General features: G+C 40.7%; 1 protein-coding gene across 5 annotated transcripts in view; it reads left to right on the top strand.

The window, feature by feature from the left end:
- PLCB1 (phospholipase C beta 1) overlaps positions 1-18,929 on the top strand; it is a 749,766-nt gene that overhangs the window by 606,215 nt on the left and 124,622 nt on the right. For all 5 annotated transcript variants that reach the window (XM_090051563.1, XM_090051555.1, XM_090051579.1 and 2 more), the window contains 4 exons: positions 1,211-1,337; positions 3,628-3,681; positions 5,344-5,563; positions 15,233-15,410. In XM_090051563.1, coding sequence (XP_089907689.1) covers positions 1,211-1,337; positions 3,628-3,681; positions 5,344-5,563; positions 15,233-15,410 — 579 coding nt within the window. The remainder of the gene's footprint in view (positions 1-1,210; positions 1,338-3,627; positions 3,682-5,343; positions 5,564-15,232; positions 15,411-18,929) is intronic.

Below are 18,929 nucleotides of genomic sequence, written 5' to 3'. Positions count from 1 at the left end.
GATTAAAATGATCTGAATCTCATGATGGATACAGCTGCAGTGGTATGTTTATCTCTTAGTATCTAGCTCTTCACGGAATACAATGTGTTAAGCCAGGTTGCAGACATTTGCCAGTACTATTGCTATGGAACAGTTATAGCAGAAGGGGTTTTTTGGCTGTATTGATGGAGGGGCAGATTGATGTTCTGAAAGGGTGGAGTAATCAGAGGAAAGAGCTGCCTCCTGCTTCTGCATGTAATGTGATTATCATCAAAGAATGAAAACAAAGCAGCTTGGGGAACAAATCCAGCACTATACTTAATCAGGTGCCATAGTAACTGGTCCTTCAAATATATATTTTGCCCATTTTAGAGTCCAAATTGCTCATCCATACTGTGAGTCCCCTTCCCCCTCTGTGTGTATACCTTTACAAACCTGACATCCACAAAAGTAACTGCATAGCAGAATATATGCTACAAACATGAGCCTTCAGGGAAAAAAATGTGGAAAATGTCTAGACAACTTGGATTCCACAAACATGCTTATGCAGGGAGCAGGAGGATGAAGGTACTGTTTACATATCTTATCCTTTGAGTATAATTGTGAAAATGTGAGTTCCGGAGAATAAGTGTCTGTATGTATTGAAGGTTGATGAGTAATTATATAGCTGTGTAGAAGTGCAAAATTTAGAAGCAACTCTGTATACATATTCAGTTTACAATAGTGATTTTCCTGCCAGCTTTTGCATTACTTCAAGGAAGCTTTCATGACAGAGTGCAGAGCTGTGGTATTTTTCTGCCAGCTACTGCATTACTTGTAATAGTATTTTATGGCACACTGCAAAGCTGTAAAATAAAATGCAGGTCTGCTGTAGTTTCATATCTATACATTTGTAAATTATCCAACTGAAAATGACCCTGTTAAGTTACATCCTGCTAATTTTTCTCCCCAGTGTTTATGTAAGAGAAAAGTATACTTGAAATAATTGTTCAGAGAGATGAGTGCCATATGTCTTCTTGAAAGTTACACTGCAAAGATAAACTGTATGTGATAAAGGGACAATTTAAAAATCCTGTCTTGATTTTACTTGTAGCAAAATAGATTACAAGCCTGTAGGAAATTTCACAGTCATAAAAGACATGAAGCTATGACACAAAAGGTTTTTCGTGAGAGATCGATCACATTTCTGGTATCCATTTAGAAATGCTGTGTAAAATATTCTGTATTTCAGGTTGATCATGGAGATGCACCCTCAGAAGCAAATAATGAGCCCCGGCCAACACCAGCAGAAAATGGAGTAAATCACACCACCTCTCTTACACCAGCCACTCAGGGTGTTCCTAGCCAACCAGCACCAGGTAAAAGAATGGACCCTACTTTTCCTGTGCTATTTTTTTAAATTTGGCTGAATAGTAATGTCACTGCATATTTTCCATTAAAATGTCTTTATAAAACGAGTGGTAAATCCCACCCCCCACCCCTTTCTGGCACCATATGAAATAAAATAATAATCCAGAATCTATAATAGTCTCTTCCATATGTCCAAGTAGGTCTCACTTTTTCCATTCTTTTAAAACCGTTACCTCTGAGATAAAACCAAACATAAAAATACAACTACTGAGGACATAAAAGATAATAAAATATACCTGTGTACATGATGCATGTCTATACCAGTGGTTCTCAAACTTTTTTAAAACAAGGCACCCCTCGTTAGACTAAAGAAACCCATCAGAAAATTCCAGCTGTTAGCTTTCATTTGCTTATGACTACAAAAATTCTACTACAAAGAACTCAGAAAAAATTACAGCAGGTCTGAATGTTTTGGACTCTGGATTTTTCTTTGAAAACCCCCCTGCCCTGTCTTCTGCTTGGCTTTGTCTTGAGATTCACGTGTAAATGTTTGCATATTTAACTATGCCATTATTGGGTGACACTGTGGCATCCTGGTTAAGTGGTCCATATCACACAGTTGTGGATTCAAGTTGATAACAGAACATACTATATTGTTTCTTGCGCTCTACTCCTCAGCTGGAATTAATATTGTCACTTCAGTGTGACAGTACACACATGTGCTTTTGCACTCCGGCTTCACTTTATCTTTCATGTTCAGTGATGTGATGTCTTGTAAGACAACAGAATTGTGTAGACTAAGACAGACAGATGCCTCCTATGCACGTGACAGTAGGCTCTGCTGAGAGGATTCTTAAGAATCTTGGAGTGGGAATCAGCAGAATATAATAGGAAGGCTATTTTTGGACTTTGCTTGTGAATCTTAGATTCCAATACAGTGCATAGACATAATAGGCCAGGTTTTGACAATGACAAGAACCTTCCATTGATTCTGTGGAGTTAGATCTTGAGAACAGTGGGAGCCATGAAGTTGTGAGAAATCTGGTCATCTCAAATGCGTTTCTAAACTGGAGCTGCGCTCCAGAAAACCTGATATCAATACTGCATAGTGAGTATTTTTCAGTGCCTGGCTCTACAGTTTTAAGCATAAAGGTAGAATGGTCTCTTAGCTTTGCAATAAAAGGCAAACCTCCCTTTCTTCATATTCCTCCTATATTCTTCATATAATCCTGCACTTCTTTTGCAATTGAGTTTGTTATCCCAACATCTGGATTTGCAAAATTGACCAGTCCTCTAGTCTAAAAGTATTTAATATGTTCATGCCTCTGGCTCTCATTAATTGCAGTTTCTTCATGGCAGAGACTCTATTTTCTGTATGTTGTTTATCCACAAGCCCATCTTTATTGCAAAGCAGATATATTTAAAAATATTCCCAATGAAAATGCATATTTTTACCCCTTTCCCAGGGCCTCCCAAACAATTTTACTATCAAATCAGTGCCCACAGATTCACTTTTATTGGTATGGCTCTGTGCCCTTGCTACTTGAGAAGCAATTTTCACACACAGAGAAGGGTATAAATAGAGAGGACATGTATTTTTAGAGAGGACATGTATTTTAATGACTAAGGGAGCATATAGTCAAGCACAGAACTTTTCCATGAGTTTTGAAAAAGTCTATATGTATTCTGCGGTGTAGTTCAAAAACTGAGGGTGCCATTATGAACAAGATAGTTTACATGACCAGTTATTATTTCCAAGTGCAGTGAGCTCTTAAATTACTTTTATAGTACAGTTATACTTTATTGTATATTTAAAATTTAGTATCAGAATATGGGTGCCTGGGTGCTTTAATTTTGATATTTTTTTTTAGATTAAAAAAAACATTAAAACTATGGTGCATTCAAGTGTACTACTATGCAGTGTTCATCATGAGGCTGTTCCAGCTCTCATTCATTTGAAAGGCTCATTTTAAGGGATTTTGAGCTGTCACATAAAGTAATGCTGTTATAATAACAGTGGGCCAAATCTTGCCTACCTTACTCACACGAATGAAATCAGCTGCATCACCTTTATGAGTAAGGTGGAGCATTTGGGTTTTTTCTTTTTGTGTTGCCTATCATGCTGGTATTCTAACTAGTGTAAAGAACTCCTAAGAAACATATTTCCCACAATAGTATACTCCATGTGAACTGCAGAATTTTTTAGATATGGTATATAGAATTTCCTGTTATCTGTGGGCAACACACGTGGTCATCTCTTTAACAAGGACTGGAATCAATGGTATCTTTTACTTCCAGGTTCTGTGAAAGCACCTGCAAAAACAGAAGATCTTATTCAGAGTGTCCTAACAGGTAATAAATATAGAGATGTCACACAGTTGCATATGCTGAATGCATTCTATGGTTTGGGATCACAGAAAGATTATTGGCAGAATAGCAAATGTATATGCCAGTTTTTTGTCCCTTTCAGCACAGTTATACGGCTTTGAAGTTGATGGGATCTTGGCCATTGAGTTCCACGAAAGCATTGGGTGCCTAAAAGGAAGTTCCTTTTTAAATCCCTTTCTGGTACTCTCACCAGCACAGGTCCATCACTTTTGCCGTTTAGTGTTTGCAGGAGGCTTAGTTTAACCTGCCCAAACCTGAGCTGTGTCCTTCATGTGCATATGTTTGCTGCTTGCAGGGAGGAAACATGGGCAGCCAGAAGTAAGTAAGTCAGTGGGGTGGTGGGAGGCTGGTGGGATTCGGGTGGAAGGTCTGAGGGAGGTATTGGTGGGTGGAGGGTGACCTGCCTGGCCCAGGGGAAAGGGTAACTGGGTGGGCTGAAGGGGTAAAATACCCTGGTCGGAGGCCTTAAAACAGCCCTGGGGCTCTGGCAAGTGGCTGGGCTTTCCCAGATGCAGGCCTGTGCTGTGAATGTATGCAGACATTCACTAGACCAGTTTAATTATATCAGATTAACCCCAGGCTGATCTAAAGTTAGCTCACCTCTAAGGTGAACTAACTTGATATCAGTCATGCCATTTTTAGAGCTACCTAAGTCCTGGAACACTTAGACACTGTGGCATTTAGATCGTACTATGGCAATCTAAATGTAATTCTTGGATGTGCCTAGTGTTAGCAAAAGGTCACACATGATTGCCACCAGGTTAATCAAAACTTCTCATGGAAACCAACTTTAACCCCATCATGGAGGTGAAAATACTGACACTTTCATTACATCAAGACTTTCAATTACTGAAGCCAAATTGAAGATAATGCACAAATGAAAGTGGGAAGTACAAAAAGGAAGGGCATTATATGGCAGCAGCTCCCAATCTTTTTCTGTAGAAACCCCCTTCTGGGCTTACAACCCCTCTTTCAGCTAGTCTGTGACCCCACTTCTGGTCGAAGTCTGAATTTCTGTGGGTCTCACAACCCCATTCATTAAGTGCTACAGCCCTATCTCGGATTGCACTCCCTAGTTTGGGAACATCTGGTGCAGGACCTGAGGCTAATTGATTCCTGAATCAATAGCAAATGTTTTAATGCTAAAATAAACCACCTGTATTTTATCAGACCTGGTTGAACATTGGTATTGGCTCAGCTTCTTAATGGCATCAAGTCAGATTTCCACCTGCAACACCCAGATGTGGGGGAAATACTGGAGAGAACTTTGGGTAGTGGTGTGGGATGCATGAGAATCCTCTGAGCCTGAAAATGTGTTAGGGGAAATGAAAAATAAGTCAATTTTCCCTTGCTGAATGTCGTACTCCTCTTATTTAGCACCCTACTTCCAAGCCTTTATAACTGATTACATGTAACATATATTTTCAGACTCATTAGTTTATTTCCAGTGAAAAGCCTCTCACTATAATTGAAAGCACTTAATTCATCTTAAGCTAGTAGATTTTGACTGTCAGTATTAAAGAAAAGGACTTAATTTCATGCCCTGCTAGTAGGAATTTGAATATCGTACTCATGTGTGATTTTGAGTAAAGAAAAATGAAGCTGCTTCTGTGGTTATTGTTGCAGAAGTAGAAGCTCAGACTATTGAGGAGCTAAAGCAACAGAAATCATTTGTTAAACTACAGAAGAAGCACTACAAAGAAATGAAGGACCTTGTAAAGAGACACCACAAGAAAACCACCGATCTTATCAAGGAGCACACTGCAAAGTATAACGAAATCCAGAATGACTACCTGCGGCGCAGGGCAGTCTTAGAAAAGACAGCCAGAAGGGATAGCAAGAAAAGGTACGCTGAATGCAGCTTCCTTGTCTTTAACACAAAAGACTTTTATCCATTAAGTTTTGAGAGGTGACAATAACAAGGATGTGGAGATTTTGTTAAAAAGTCCATGTAAAAAATAGGGCTGTGTAATTCATTGCAGTCAAGAGATCTTGAAATGGAGCTGGAGTTTACACCAATAAAGGCCTCCCAGTGAAGTGTTACCTCTCTGCCTGCAGTTGAATAAGGCTGTCCCAATTTTATATGCCAGATAGCTTGTATGTATTTTTTGTTGTGTATGGGTATGTGGCATTTGGGAAGTGAAAAACCAACTTTTCTTCACATCTTATGGTGATACCAAGTGAAACTGTTCTTGATTTCGTTTTTTACAAACAGTATGTGAGGAGCTTGATTTTGGAGCTACTAAAAGGTCCAAATAAGGATCAGATGAGGGGTCAAGTTGCAACTCAAAGAATTACAATCCTTGATTCTCCCCTCTGTCTCTAACCAGGAAGTAATTGGTACCAGCCCATTTCCTGACATAGAAGGCACAGACAGAAATTACATTTGTTGTATGATTGGCCCCTTGAAAGCACTCTACAACCATGCCCAAACAAAACAGCTATGCTGCAGAGCACTCCAATCATGTGACAAATTAACCATCAGTATGTGAGGGTTCAAATGAAGGCTCTCCAAAGTGGAGCACCTTCATTAACTTCTGTCTGCTCCAGCCCCATCCCTGGTGCTGTCTCAGGATGGGAGGGGGAGAAGGCAAGGGTGGGAGGTCCATTCTGGGGTTCGCCCAGCTGCACTAGAAGGAGGGGCAGGTGGATTGGAGCCCACCCAAGGTGAGGTGCTCCAATCTACACCCCCCTGTGTGCCCTCCCATGCCTTCTCCCCTTCCCAACCTGAGACAGCACTGGAGCTGGGAGGGTGTGGGGGGGTGGAGATGCAGGAACAGCTAACATCTGTTGGGTCAGAAGGGTTGGTCTAACATATGGTGCCTTCTGTTAAGTGCCAAGAGTTAGACTAGGGAACTGTACTTCTGTCACCCCCTAGAAAGTACTTGTCCTTCCTAACAGCCTCATTTGCACTGGTAGATATGTTTTATCATTTAGCATTTCTCAAGTATTTTTTCAGTTGTTTCAGCTGACTTAGACTGTCACTCGTTTTCAGATTGTCAAGTTCTAAGTCTGAGTCTATAAAATTATCTTAATCACTGGTTGTCAAATGTGTAATGCAGTAACCGGTAAAGTATTATATTGTCCAGTCCCAATGTGTAAGACAAAAATATCAAGAGACAAAGCAAAGTAAAGATTTTCTTCTCTTTCATTTATTTCAACAAGAAGACAAATCCAAATAAAGCCTCTTACCTTTCAGTAAATAGTTTTTTTGTTATGTTAGCATGTAACCATAAATCTTCCATAGTGTCTGGCAAAAAATGTTCAGCTATATATTGTTAAACTGAGCTGTCAATATGATTTTGAAGGTGTGATTTTTTCAGATGAAAATGATAAAAAAGTGATGGTGAAAAAGTCTGATTTTGAATTTTAAAAAGAATATATATGTAGGGATGTTCAGCTTTGTAAGTGTATTATTATTTCAAGCTGAAGGCTTTTAATCAGTTGCTGTATCCTAGGAAAAAGGCAGTTTTTGTGTCTCTCTGACCATTGTAGTTGCTGTTTGTCTGGAAAATTACAAAATTGCTTTATTAGCTGTCCCTGTTTCATAAAGTGACACAAAATAAAATATCCAGGGGCAGTCAGTTTTGCATTCGTATGTAGAATTAGGCCCTGGTTCAGTAAAGTTAAAGCCAGGGGAGGGACTCACATATGCACCTGAGGGCTTTACTGAATTGGTGTTTTAATGCTGTCATAAGTAAACTTAATACAGAGTGATATTTTCAGTTAGATATTCTTAACATCTTAATATTTTGGGCTGATGTTTAGAGATAGGCCTTATTTTTTTCCAACAATAGCTTAGTTTGGTCCAATAAATGGTTTTGTTTGGTTAGCACATCTGTCCTGTTCAGTGCTACAGCTCTGTGTTTGGATTGCACTCTCCTTTATCATTAGCACTTTTATCTGAAACAGGTAATAAAGATATTAGTGTTTATTAAATTTACTCTATTGATAGCACAAAGTATTCAGGAAGAATATCTGCCTACTCTGTGGTTCAAAAGTCCAAAACACAGTAACTGCAGTTTTGCATGTATTGTAGAGATATGAGTGACTGTGACAGGGGGCCATGTCACCACCAGATCTTAATGTCAGCCGCCCCTCTGTCTAGGGCAGTCTGCCCTTGTTTCCTGCCACGACTTGCTGGTTAATAAAATGGATGTAAGGTGCGGGAGGATGCCCATCTTATTCCTGGATGCCTGGGACATTACACATGGCTCCATACCGCCCCTATACCATGTCCTGTGCCTCACAAATGGCATCATAAGTTGATGGTAGCTCCAGCCTGTGGCCAAGCCAAACTCTGCCCCTTGTACCTCTACCACTCAGCTCATTCACTCTGCTCTTCACAGGGTCTTTTTCATACCACCCCCCCTCACAGGGCCTCTTTCATATTGCCCCTCACTGGGCCACTCTCAACCTGCCTTGCTCCTTGGGCCATCAGGTTTAACTACTCTTGTTCTGCCCAGCCCATACATAGCCCTTCAGGTCACTCAAGCAACCGTACTCTACATGGCACTAGTCTTGTGCCTCACACTAGGCTGACTCTGCCCCTAACCCCTTGCCAGACAGTTTCACATACTTATAGGGGTTGGCCTGTGTGCTGCCTTTCAGGCTGCCTCTACAGCCCTACTCAACACACCCCGGTGCAGCCCTTCAGATGACACTTGCAACCCTACTCTGCACCCCCAGTGCACAGTCCTTCAGGCCACAACAATGCACCCTACTCTGTGCAGGCCACCACACACTTCTGCCCTCTCAATGGGGCCACTTTATCTCTTTGCCCCCCTCGCTGGGGCCTCTGGGGCTCAGGTGTCTGGAGACATGCCTGGCCCTACATCAGGGTTTCCCACCAGGATGTGGTTGTAAGGTGTCCCTACCTGCCTTTCACTGGGGAGGCACCTGGCCTGGCATTTCAGGGGAACTGCCCCTCCTCGAGCAATCTTATCAGGCCATCCTTCACCAGCAGGGTGTAGTTTTTGGTTATACCCAGGCCCAGGAGCCTCTTGCCATCCCCAGAGCTCCTGCCTTTACCTCTGAGGATGTTCTGAGCAGTAGCTCAGCCGGGTGGTGTTATTCCAGAGGGCTTGGATCTAAAATGGAGGCTGCTCCACCCCTTCTTCCAATCACGCGGCCCTCCTGCAATCACATGACCACCCCATCAAGACTGGCCTGCACCTGCCAGCTGCCCTGTGCTTACAAGCCACTCAAAGCCCTTAAAGTGACTGGCCCCAAAGGTGCTCTGCCACAGAGACACTGTCAGAAATATATGAATTTTGAGTGCCTGGATTGAGCTAAAACTTGGGTTAGACTTTTAAAGACTTTTAGGTATCGAAAATTCACGTATGTGCCAAGCACTAAAACAAGTTACATGCCTGTCTCTCATTCACTGTGAGGCACCTACCTTGCTTTAGGTATTTTTGAAAATCTCATTAGATGTGCGGATGTATTTTTAAACACATACATGTCTATGAAAATCTGGCTTAATTGCGCCAGCTTTTCAGAAGTGGTGAGGACTAATCATAGGCAGATCTAGGATTTGGAATAGGGGGGGTGCAGGTGTTGTGATTCATCATTCCACATAATGCAACCCATATTTTTTCTCCAGTTAAAAAGAAACTAGAAGCGTTACTTGATATGCTAGGGGCCTAGGGCTATATTGACTTTAGGATCAAAGCAAAAACATATATAACTATTGGTATGAGTTAAAAACAGTTTATAGGGCTGTGAAATAGGAAATACATTACCAAGAGCAACTAACAGACTGCAGAATTACAGCGGAAAGGCTAGCTTGATTAGTAGAACAAGATCGTTAAAAAAGAGAGAGGGCCATTAGCAACTGTAGAATGAAGAGTTTAGAATGGATCAGTTAGATTTTAATGAGCCATGAATTAATTTGACATTCTTGCTGCTGCCTGAATAGAAATGCTGCTGCCACTGTCAGGCAGTTGGTTTTAAACAATGGGAGAAGCAGGAATCAAAGGTGGGGGGGAGGAGGTGTGCAAGTACACCCATGTACCATATCCTCCCTGGGACCACCCCCAGCTCCTTTGAGAATCACAAATTGTCCTGGAGTTTGGCACCAGAAAGCTGACACTTACAAAATTGGTGAGTATTATTGAAAACATTGGATTAAGTGGGCATGTCCCCACAGTAGTGAACATACATTTCACTGGGGACATATTTGTGTCCCCAGGCATGCCCCTGCACATGTGTTCTGACAAGTGGCAAATTGCCCCAGGTGAAGTACGGGAGGTTGGAGCCAGCACCTGGAGTCGTGGGGGCCTCTTAGGGCTGTCATGGCAGTGATCTGGGCACACGGAGCTCGGCTAGCAGCTGCAATGTGGCTCTGGCCAGCCAGGCTCTGGTTTTGGGTGGCACACACTGCAACCATGTGTGCTGGCCCAATTTTTTTTTTTTTTTTTGCTGTGTGTTCTTTAGATGCTAGGATTTCCCAGTATCTAATTTTGCCACTGTGCTGCAAATATGCAGTGTAGGGAACAGAATCACAAGTGCCACATGTGTTTTGGGGTGCCTCAAAAAGGCTTTGAGGTGCCACAGACCTCACGTTCCTGCTCATGGGGATGTGGCCAATATGTCTTTAATAAGGCTCAAATACCATGATAAGTTTTCCTTAAAAAAAGTAATTGTTAGTATAAACAGCATGAACCAAAAAAACAGTGCTGTTTTTATGGGCCTTTGTTTTTTTTGTGGAGTTCCTCTAGAATGCTTACATTATACCTTGCAATCCTTCTCACTGAAAATGGTGTTTTGAGTTTTGGCCTGGAATAAATGCTAATTAATGGAAAATGTACCTGAACTTTGTCTGAAAATTGCCCTGCTAATCTCACAAAAACAGACTTTCCCAGAAGATCACCAATACTCTCTTGTTTTGGAAAATCCCATGTGAGAATTTTCCCATGCTGCTTCATTGGGCTTTATATTCCAACCCATGTCCAAAGTCTTCCTTTGTGATCTAACTATGCTTATCAACAGTACTTCACTGAACTGTACCAAAGGTGGAGCTCTGTGAAGTTATGGGCAAAGCATTCCTAGTAGCAAGTTCTTATCTCATTTTATGGTGAATTCACTCTCATCAAATACATTTCCCCTGGTCTCATTCAGAAAGCACTAGAGGGACTCTCCCTCCATCTTGACATTTTCTAGATCTATTTTCTCACTCAGAGCAGTATAACTTTTTAAGATCATATCAAATAAGCAGGGATTCCCAACCGCCTATTCAGGAAGGGTTTTTTTTTTCTTTCAGTCTAAACCATGTGATTCCTGTCTGAGTGTTTTAATGAACAGTGCCATATACATGCTTATTATATAACTAAACACAGAAAATCCAGAAAGTCTGGGGAAAGACAGAAATAAACATCATCCAGAACCTTGGAAGCTCCAGAAATAAACATCATCCAGAACCTTGGTTTCAATCTTTTGAGGGAAGGTTCAGTTTTATTTATTCAAAGCAGATTTTCTTCTCCTAAACTCTTTTTGCAAATTAATATACAAATGAGTTCTTGTAAGTCTTCATTGTGAGAGGGAACAATTAAAAAATACAATGGTACATAAAGGAGGACTGCATTTACTAGTAAAAAACGCTGTGTGTGTGTTGGGGACGTGCAAATTGATATATATTATGAATATAAATTTATACATAATGGGCATGTCTACACATGCTATTATGGTGCCTGAATAAACTGCAGAGTTTATTTCTCTGGAGTTTATTGCTCCAAGGAATGCAGTTTGAACAAGCAATTTACTCCTGAGCAACAAGCGCCGCAGTTTATTCAGATGCAGCATGTGGAACCAGCATGGAGCAATCCCCGCTGGTAGAGGGCCCCAGAGGTCAGCCTGCCAGCCCAGGGCAGCTCAATATCCTGCAGAGGGAATGGCTGAAGAAAAAGGGAAAAAGCCCCTCCTGCATCTACACGTGCGCTTCTACAGAACTTTTTACTCCACAGAAAGATAGTACTTGTATTTACAAATACTATCTTGCTGCGGAGTAAATTAGTTTACTTCTACCTAATAAATGTGCATGTTTAGATGCACCCAGTATGAATAGTAACTAATATCATAATATATTATTAGCATGCTACAAAATGTTTAATACTACTAAATAATGCCAACATTGATAGAAACAATTCATATTAGCTGTTAAACACTAGCATGCAGCATCCACCAGCAGTTGCAGCTGACATCCTCTGTCTCTGTGACTGATCGTACTTGTAGTACTGATTCAGCTTCACAGCTATTGCCTGGAACAGTTCTTGTCTCAGCTGGTTTTCATGTTGACAGTTTGAAAGTTGCCATGTCTTCGACCCAACTTATCAAATCCATCAGCTTGTTTTCTGCTTGATGGATCAAAGCCCGCCAACTTTCAAACTTCATTAGAAGCTCAGTGGACTGGATCACTTTTTCAGCCACAAACATAACTTGATCTTCATTGATCTTCAAGCTTCATTTGATCAGCCCTGTCTTAAGAAATCAAGTGGTTTAAGCATGCACTCTGTGTTGGGTTTGATTTCAAGTTCCTTGTGCACAAATTGCTGGTATTACTTCATATTCCTTGCATGGTAATGAACTGTGTTAAACCGCGAATTCTACCTTGTAAGCACTGGCTCTGGTGGAAATGACACAGTTGCATGTAGATCCCCACTTATATTGGCAAAGGAGGCTTTATTGAGGCTTATGGCCTGGACCTTGTTTGAACATTTTTCTTAGAAGAGGAAACCAAACTACCCATATCAGAAAAACGTGTGCAGCAGATGTCACTTACTAAAGAAAGGATGTGTGCATTGCGGGTGACATAAATTGCATTGGGCATCATTCCATGGAGCACATTAAAGAAAGCTTCGCTCATATGCATTGCATTATCAGACAGAAATGTTGAGATCTTATTAAATTCTAAGTTGTAGTTTACAGCAGCTTTCACTACAGTTTGTGCCATGGTGGAAAAATCAATAGACTCAAGGTGAACCAGTTCTTTTTGAAAAACAGGCAAACTGCAGTCTGTCCAGTTTCCAGGTACAAATAAAATGTGCAGAAGAATTATTTTGGGCATTTGTTGCTTCTTTTGGTACAACTGAAATTAATTCATAATCTGCCTATGCAAATTTTATAGACTGAACATGCAAACCAATTACTCATGGTAGGTAACCCCACAAAGCTTGTTCATACATGAGAAACTACCCGCATTTGGCATGTGTTTGTTCAAATAGTCCCTTAATTTAGGGCTATCAGTTTTCTCCAGAGGAATGTTTGGCGGCCATGAATGCCTCCACTAACATGAATGTAGCCTCTCTGCATGTCAGACTGCTTTCGATGGTTCATTTAAAGACTGAGAACATAGTTGCTTGTTTCTTGCTCTGATCTTCAGCTTGTGTAGCAAACTTTTGCTTTCTATGCGATTCAAACTCTAAATGCTGATCCATGCTGTTTTTCCTTGATACATTTGGAGTCACATTGCATGATGAACAAAACAATTTACAACCATCTGCATGCAAAGCTCCTGCAGGGAACTGCCTTATACAACCCTGAGCTGAAATGTGTTTAGCTTTCTTGGATTTCTTTTCACACATCATCTCAAACTGCAGCCTTGCTGCAGCACTGCATCTGACTTCTTAAAAGTTATCGTTGAAACCCATTCACTTGTCTGATTGGAGCCTTCACTGAGTCTGCATCACTAGCTCAGCGTCTCAGTAGCCCTCTCTCAAACCACATGCTCTATGGTTGCAGGGATTGCTGCACTTTCCGGTAAACTTTTCTTTTTTCAGGTGATTCAGTGCAACATTGTGAGAGAAGCCATTTTTCACAGTGATCATGAAAACTACCATTTTTTGCAGTAAAGCCTACAGATAAGACAATTGTGGAAAATAATCATCCTTGACTATGAGGGATTGCCAAAGAGAGTGCAAGAGAGAGAGACAGGGAGTGTAAAGCCAGCAACAATGATCAAGATCCTAAGCTGGTATAAATCCTTCCGGCTCATTGACTTCAGTGAAGTCACTCTAATTCAAAGCAAAAAGGAAGACACACAGCATAGCAAGAACTCTACAGTGTAATTGGTTTTCTGCATTTGAATTGCTGAATGGAAAATCTGTTTGTTTCTGCAGGTTCAGCTCTCATTTCAGGTCTTTAAAATTCTGTCATCTTAAACAGCATTTCCTAAGCAACTAATTTAACACCTGAGTAGAGCAGCAGCTTTCTCACATTATGGGTTCTGCTGTAATGCTATATATATGTAATATTTTTTGCCTTGGATTTGTATTTTAGCACAATCCATTAACATTTTTGAGTTGTTCATCTCGCTCACAAGCACTGTTCACTGCTCCCTTCTCCTTAGTTTTCACAACTCCTGTTTGTTTAACTTTCACCAGGCCAAATATTTCCCATTCTTACTGAGTTTGTTTTTCAAATATTTTATTTTTCCTTTGCTTCCATGGGCAGCCTTTTTTAAGCTCATGTTCCCTTCTGTTTTTCCCTGGAGTCCACATTTTACAGTTCTGCAGCTTGTTAAATACTTTTGCACAAATGCACACCCAGCCTCACTGTACATAGCCACCTTAGAGGAGCCAGATAGCAGATGAAGTGATGTTCCTAGATGCTTTAAAGAAAAACTGGCAAAGCTTTTATAAATGCAGGCATAAAGTTAGACTGTTCAATCACTAGTTATGCCTCTAAAAAGTTACATGATTTTCAGAGACTTTGGTGATGTCTTTCATGTTGTGCCTCAAAGCTTGTCTAATGTGTCTGACAACTATATAGTGCATTAAAGGATATTACCAAAATCCCTTTTCTTCTCACAGATTTGCTGAACTCTCATGGCTAAAAAAACCCATATCAACCGTAATATATGATTGATTTCCAAAAGTATTTAGCACCCAGAAGCTCTAGTTGTTTCCACAGTGGACTGAGCTATTTTCAAAATCATGCCACTTAATCTAAGTGCCTGAATGTGGATTTAGAAGCCACAGTAGGAATCTCTAATTGTTTATGTGGAGACATATTTTACCACTATGCTGCAGTTTGTTCAGATTTGATTTAAAAGCTACAGCCATCATCATTTTATTACTAGATGTTTTAGTCTGCATAAAAAAAAGAGGAGGAAAATACCTTTCTTTAAGGGTTTGGACAGACAGAATAGTTATTCCAGTATGAAATTATACCAGTGGAAATGTTATGCTTGTCCACCCAGTAAGTGGAGCTAAAGTGATGCAATTTTAAAACTATTTATTTCAGGTTTAAAACAGCTAAGCTTGAACAGCTGATGTGTGCTCCCAAAAGGCAAGTCTTCCCTCCCCTTTAAAAAATAGTTTAAAGTTACATCTGTGAACAGCCTGAATGTACTAGATCATGTCATTGACAAAACTACAGTGCTGGGAGATTTGTACATTCTTTTGGGGCTACAACCACCCCAAAATTAAAGAAGTTTTAAAAAATTTTAAAAATTAAAAGGAATAAGATAAACTGTATGTAGTGAACAAGCTACAGCTGATCTGTGTGTCTTTTGTAGATGTGACACTGGCAGCCCAGATCACAGTTCTTCTATTGAACAAGAGCTGGCTGCACTTGACTCAGAAATGACCCAGAAGTTAATAGAACTGAAGGACAAGCAACAGCAGCAGTTGCTCAATCTCCGACAAGAACAGTATTACAGTGAAAAGTACCAGAAGCGGGAACATATCAAGCTGGTAAGTTGTGCTTCCCATTGAAGATTGCTCAGTCACCAATAAAAGTGTGATGTGTTATATATTAGGTTGCATTTTATTGTGCCCCCTTTGTGGAATCTATTTTGCATATTTTATCTTTGTTCATAGAATCTCCTTTGTGAACAAAACTATGGCCAGAAATCCAGGTGATAGGTGGTGTCCTGAGCACCAAAGCTCTAAAAGCTGATGAAATAAAGTAGTCAGGTAATAAACAATGTGAAACTCTACGTAGAGCTACCCTTGAACACCGTCTAGAATCTGCAGCTAAAGCAGTAGTACTACTTGCTGCTACAAGATCACATGTACTACCCATCATAGCTGCACATCTGTTCACAGCTGACACTGTGAAATTTATTTTGTAAACCATCCTGATAGAAATTACATTGGCATATATGACAGGTGATCCCACCTAAATTTAATCTATTCCTGCAGTAGTGCAGCCATGGGCAGATCTAGGACCTTGAAAAGGGAGGTGCAGTTGGTGTGGCAAAGCATCACATATAACACATTTTTCTTCAGTTACAGAGAAACTAGGAGGTTACTAATAGCTAGATGGCTAACACTGTGTTATTCAGGTTCAGAACAAAGCAAAAACAAATATAACTATTGGAATGTGTCCTGATTTGCTAGATTCTATATTAAGTATAAAGAAAAATACAAACTAGGCAAAACAGAATCCAAGCAGTCAAAAAGATATTGTGTCATTAGTCCTAGATTCATAACAGTTAATGTATGGATGGATCTTATTCAGATACATTATACAAAATTTAGCCCTCTTGAGTGTTTTCACAGTGCCTCCAATACTTCACTGTCATTCATTTTTTCATCTTATATTTCTGTACCCAAGTTAAGGTTTTTAGCTAGAGCTAGAAACAATCTGCAGGACTGTGAAATAAAAAGAGGTGTTACCAGGAAGGGCTAGCAGACAGCAAAATAGTAGGAAAAAAGGTAGTTTGAATAGTAGAAAGTCAAGACTATTAAAAAGGATAGAGGGCCATTAACACCTGTGGAGTAGGGAGAGATTAGCAGGAATGATAATGAGACATGAAGTCAACTGATTCTCTCAGCATTGCCTGAATAGAAATACAGCTGCTCCTTCCAGGTAGTTTGTTTTAAAGTTCAGGTGGAGCAGTAATCAAAGGTCAATGTGACTGCAGCACCCCCTAGATACATCCCTGAGTGCAGCTATGTGCTTTCCTTTCTCAGGACAGATTATAAAATGACGTAAGTTTCTTACGTATTTGCTGAAGATATCAGAAAGGGGCCTTGGTACATCAGAATTCTGTTTCCTGATTCTGTTCTGTGTTGGTAGAGCCAACTAGTAAAAAAATAATAGATGCCATTTTATAATCTCACTAATTATTTTGATGGTTGCTGTCTTTTGCTAGTATTAGGGATCAGTGTTAAGGTTTGTAAGGAGAGTAAATCAGAGAATGGTAAAAGATCATACAGCTGTGAGAAAACAACTCTCTTTTGTCCCTGCTAAATAATCCAAGCACTGATTATTCTTAGTACAGCAGCTTTATAGCACAAAGAGAGTTAAGAAATTCATGGTGAAGTTCTGACTATATTGAATTGAACAGGATTTTTGCCATTTGCTTTTAATAGATTCAGGATTTCAGCCCCAGAATTTACAGACTCTTTGGCCTTGTATGCACATTACATTTATACTGCTACCAAGTGTCTCAGCACGTTCTAGCACTGCAAAGATAGAGAGTTATGAGATCATGCATGCATGTACAGCCTTCTGAGATGACAAATTTACCTCAAAGGTGTACTTTCCAGCCATCCAGCTAGGAGGTGATAGGGAGCTGCTTTATTGCTCCCACTTCCCCCAGCAGAGAGACTTCCTCCAGGAATGCCACTGCTAGAGGCAGCAGTGGTAGAGAAGCAGGCCCTGGCCACCCAACATGGGGAAGGGGTAGGGAGAAGGGAGCTGGGACATGCTCTTCTCCTGCTGATCACCTTACTGGACTGTGCTAAATAGGTGAATGCAGGTGACTAAACAGAATGACCTAGGAGGCTTCCAGTCCTGTGTGCCTATGATTACCTTGATCAAATCTGTGGAGCCTCTCTGGCATTCAATCTATAAAATGGGGCTAGTGCTTGCCTTTGCTGAGTCGCTGTAAGACTTATGTTTTTGAGGACCTTAAAATGAAGGCACCAGAGGAATACAAATGATTACTACTACTACTACAAAGGAAAAATCCCCAACATTTTGTTCAGCTAGTTCCACATTTATTGGAACATTTGGATCATGATTCCAGGTTCTTCTGCTGCTTTATAGACTTACAACACTCCAGGAAGCAAAATTAGTTAGAAAAAAAGTAACATCCCATGAAAATAAACTGATGGAAATAGCTTCAAACATTTCCCAGGGTTGTGAAGTTTTGCCAAACAATATTCTCATTGAAAATGAATGCTCTAAAGGGATATTGGGGCATCATCTAGGAATGGTGCAGAAATATTTTGCATAAGTTATTCCACACCAACTTTTGTTTTAACAGCTGGAGCATTGCTGTCAGCAGAGGCAAGATCATAAGGCCTGAAGATCTAAAATAGAGATGCTGGAGCAGATGGCAGTGGATGTTTTGAGGGGGGGAAGGACTTTTCTAAAGAGTGCTATATGACACAAAACAGAATTTTAATTTTGGGGGGGAGATATTGCTCTTAGATTCAGTAAAGGAGTTAAGGATCTGAACTCCAAGAAGCAGAACACAAAGATCCAGCTTATATGAAGGTAGGACAAAAATGGCACCTTTATGCCTTTTGCATCTTTGGGCCAGAGGTCCTCTGTGCAATTAGAGGAAATTTGAGAGTCATTTCAATATATAGAAAATCATCCCAGGACTGTTCTATGATCTGGGACATTCCCAGAATTTCCACTGCAACCTACACTATCCAGCTTTCTCAGCCTACCACAAAATTAAACCTCCCATGCCTACAACACCACACAGGTAGTTACTGCCTGGTGGCTGAGGCATGAAGGTGCTTCAGGGCAGGGGCTGCCTGCTGGCTGGCCTTGCACTGAAACACCTTTGTACCCCAACCAGTCCCTCTGCTGCACATTGAACCCAATCAGAACAGCCCAGAGCTGCTCCCAGCTAGGGCTGCTGCAACCAGGCTCAATGTGCTACACATGCATAAGCTCCAGAGCAATATACTCCGGAGGTTTTTGCTCCCAGGCACACATTCAAACAGCATGCCTAGGAGGAAAAAACTCCAGAGTTTCTTCTTGCGTGTGACTTGAACACTTAGACCTGCCCCCCGTGTGCATCTGCACGAGGCACTGACTGCGCAGTAGCCCTATATTACTGTGCAGTAGCATTGTGTAGCAAAAACCGTGACACAATGTTATTGCACAGTAGTATTAGGCTGCTATGCGGTGGCATCACAAAAAAGGCATTCATCAGCGCTGCTGCACAGTAACTCAGGTTAAGCAAGTACTTGTATAAGCAAGTACTAAATAAATGCTGAGTAACAACTGCATAGTAGTGTTTC

This window comes from Crocodylus siamensis, chromosome 1, assembly GCF_052110815.1.
Source record: "Crocodylus siamensis isolate JL-2025a chromosome 1, ASM5211081v1, whole genome shotgun sequence".
In the NCBI taxonomy this organism is placed as follows: domain Eukaryota; kingdom Metazoa; phylum Chordata; order Crocodylia; family Crocodylidae; genus Crocodylus; species Crocodylus siamensis.
This window is presented reverse-complemented; position numbering and strand designations above follow the sequence as displayed.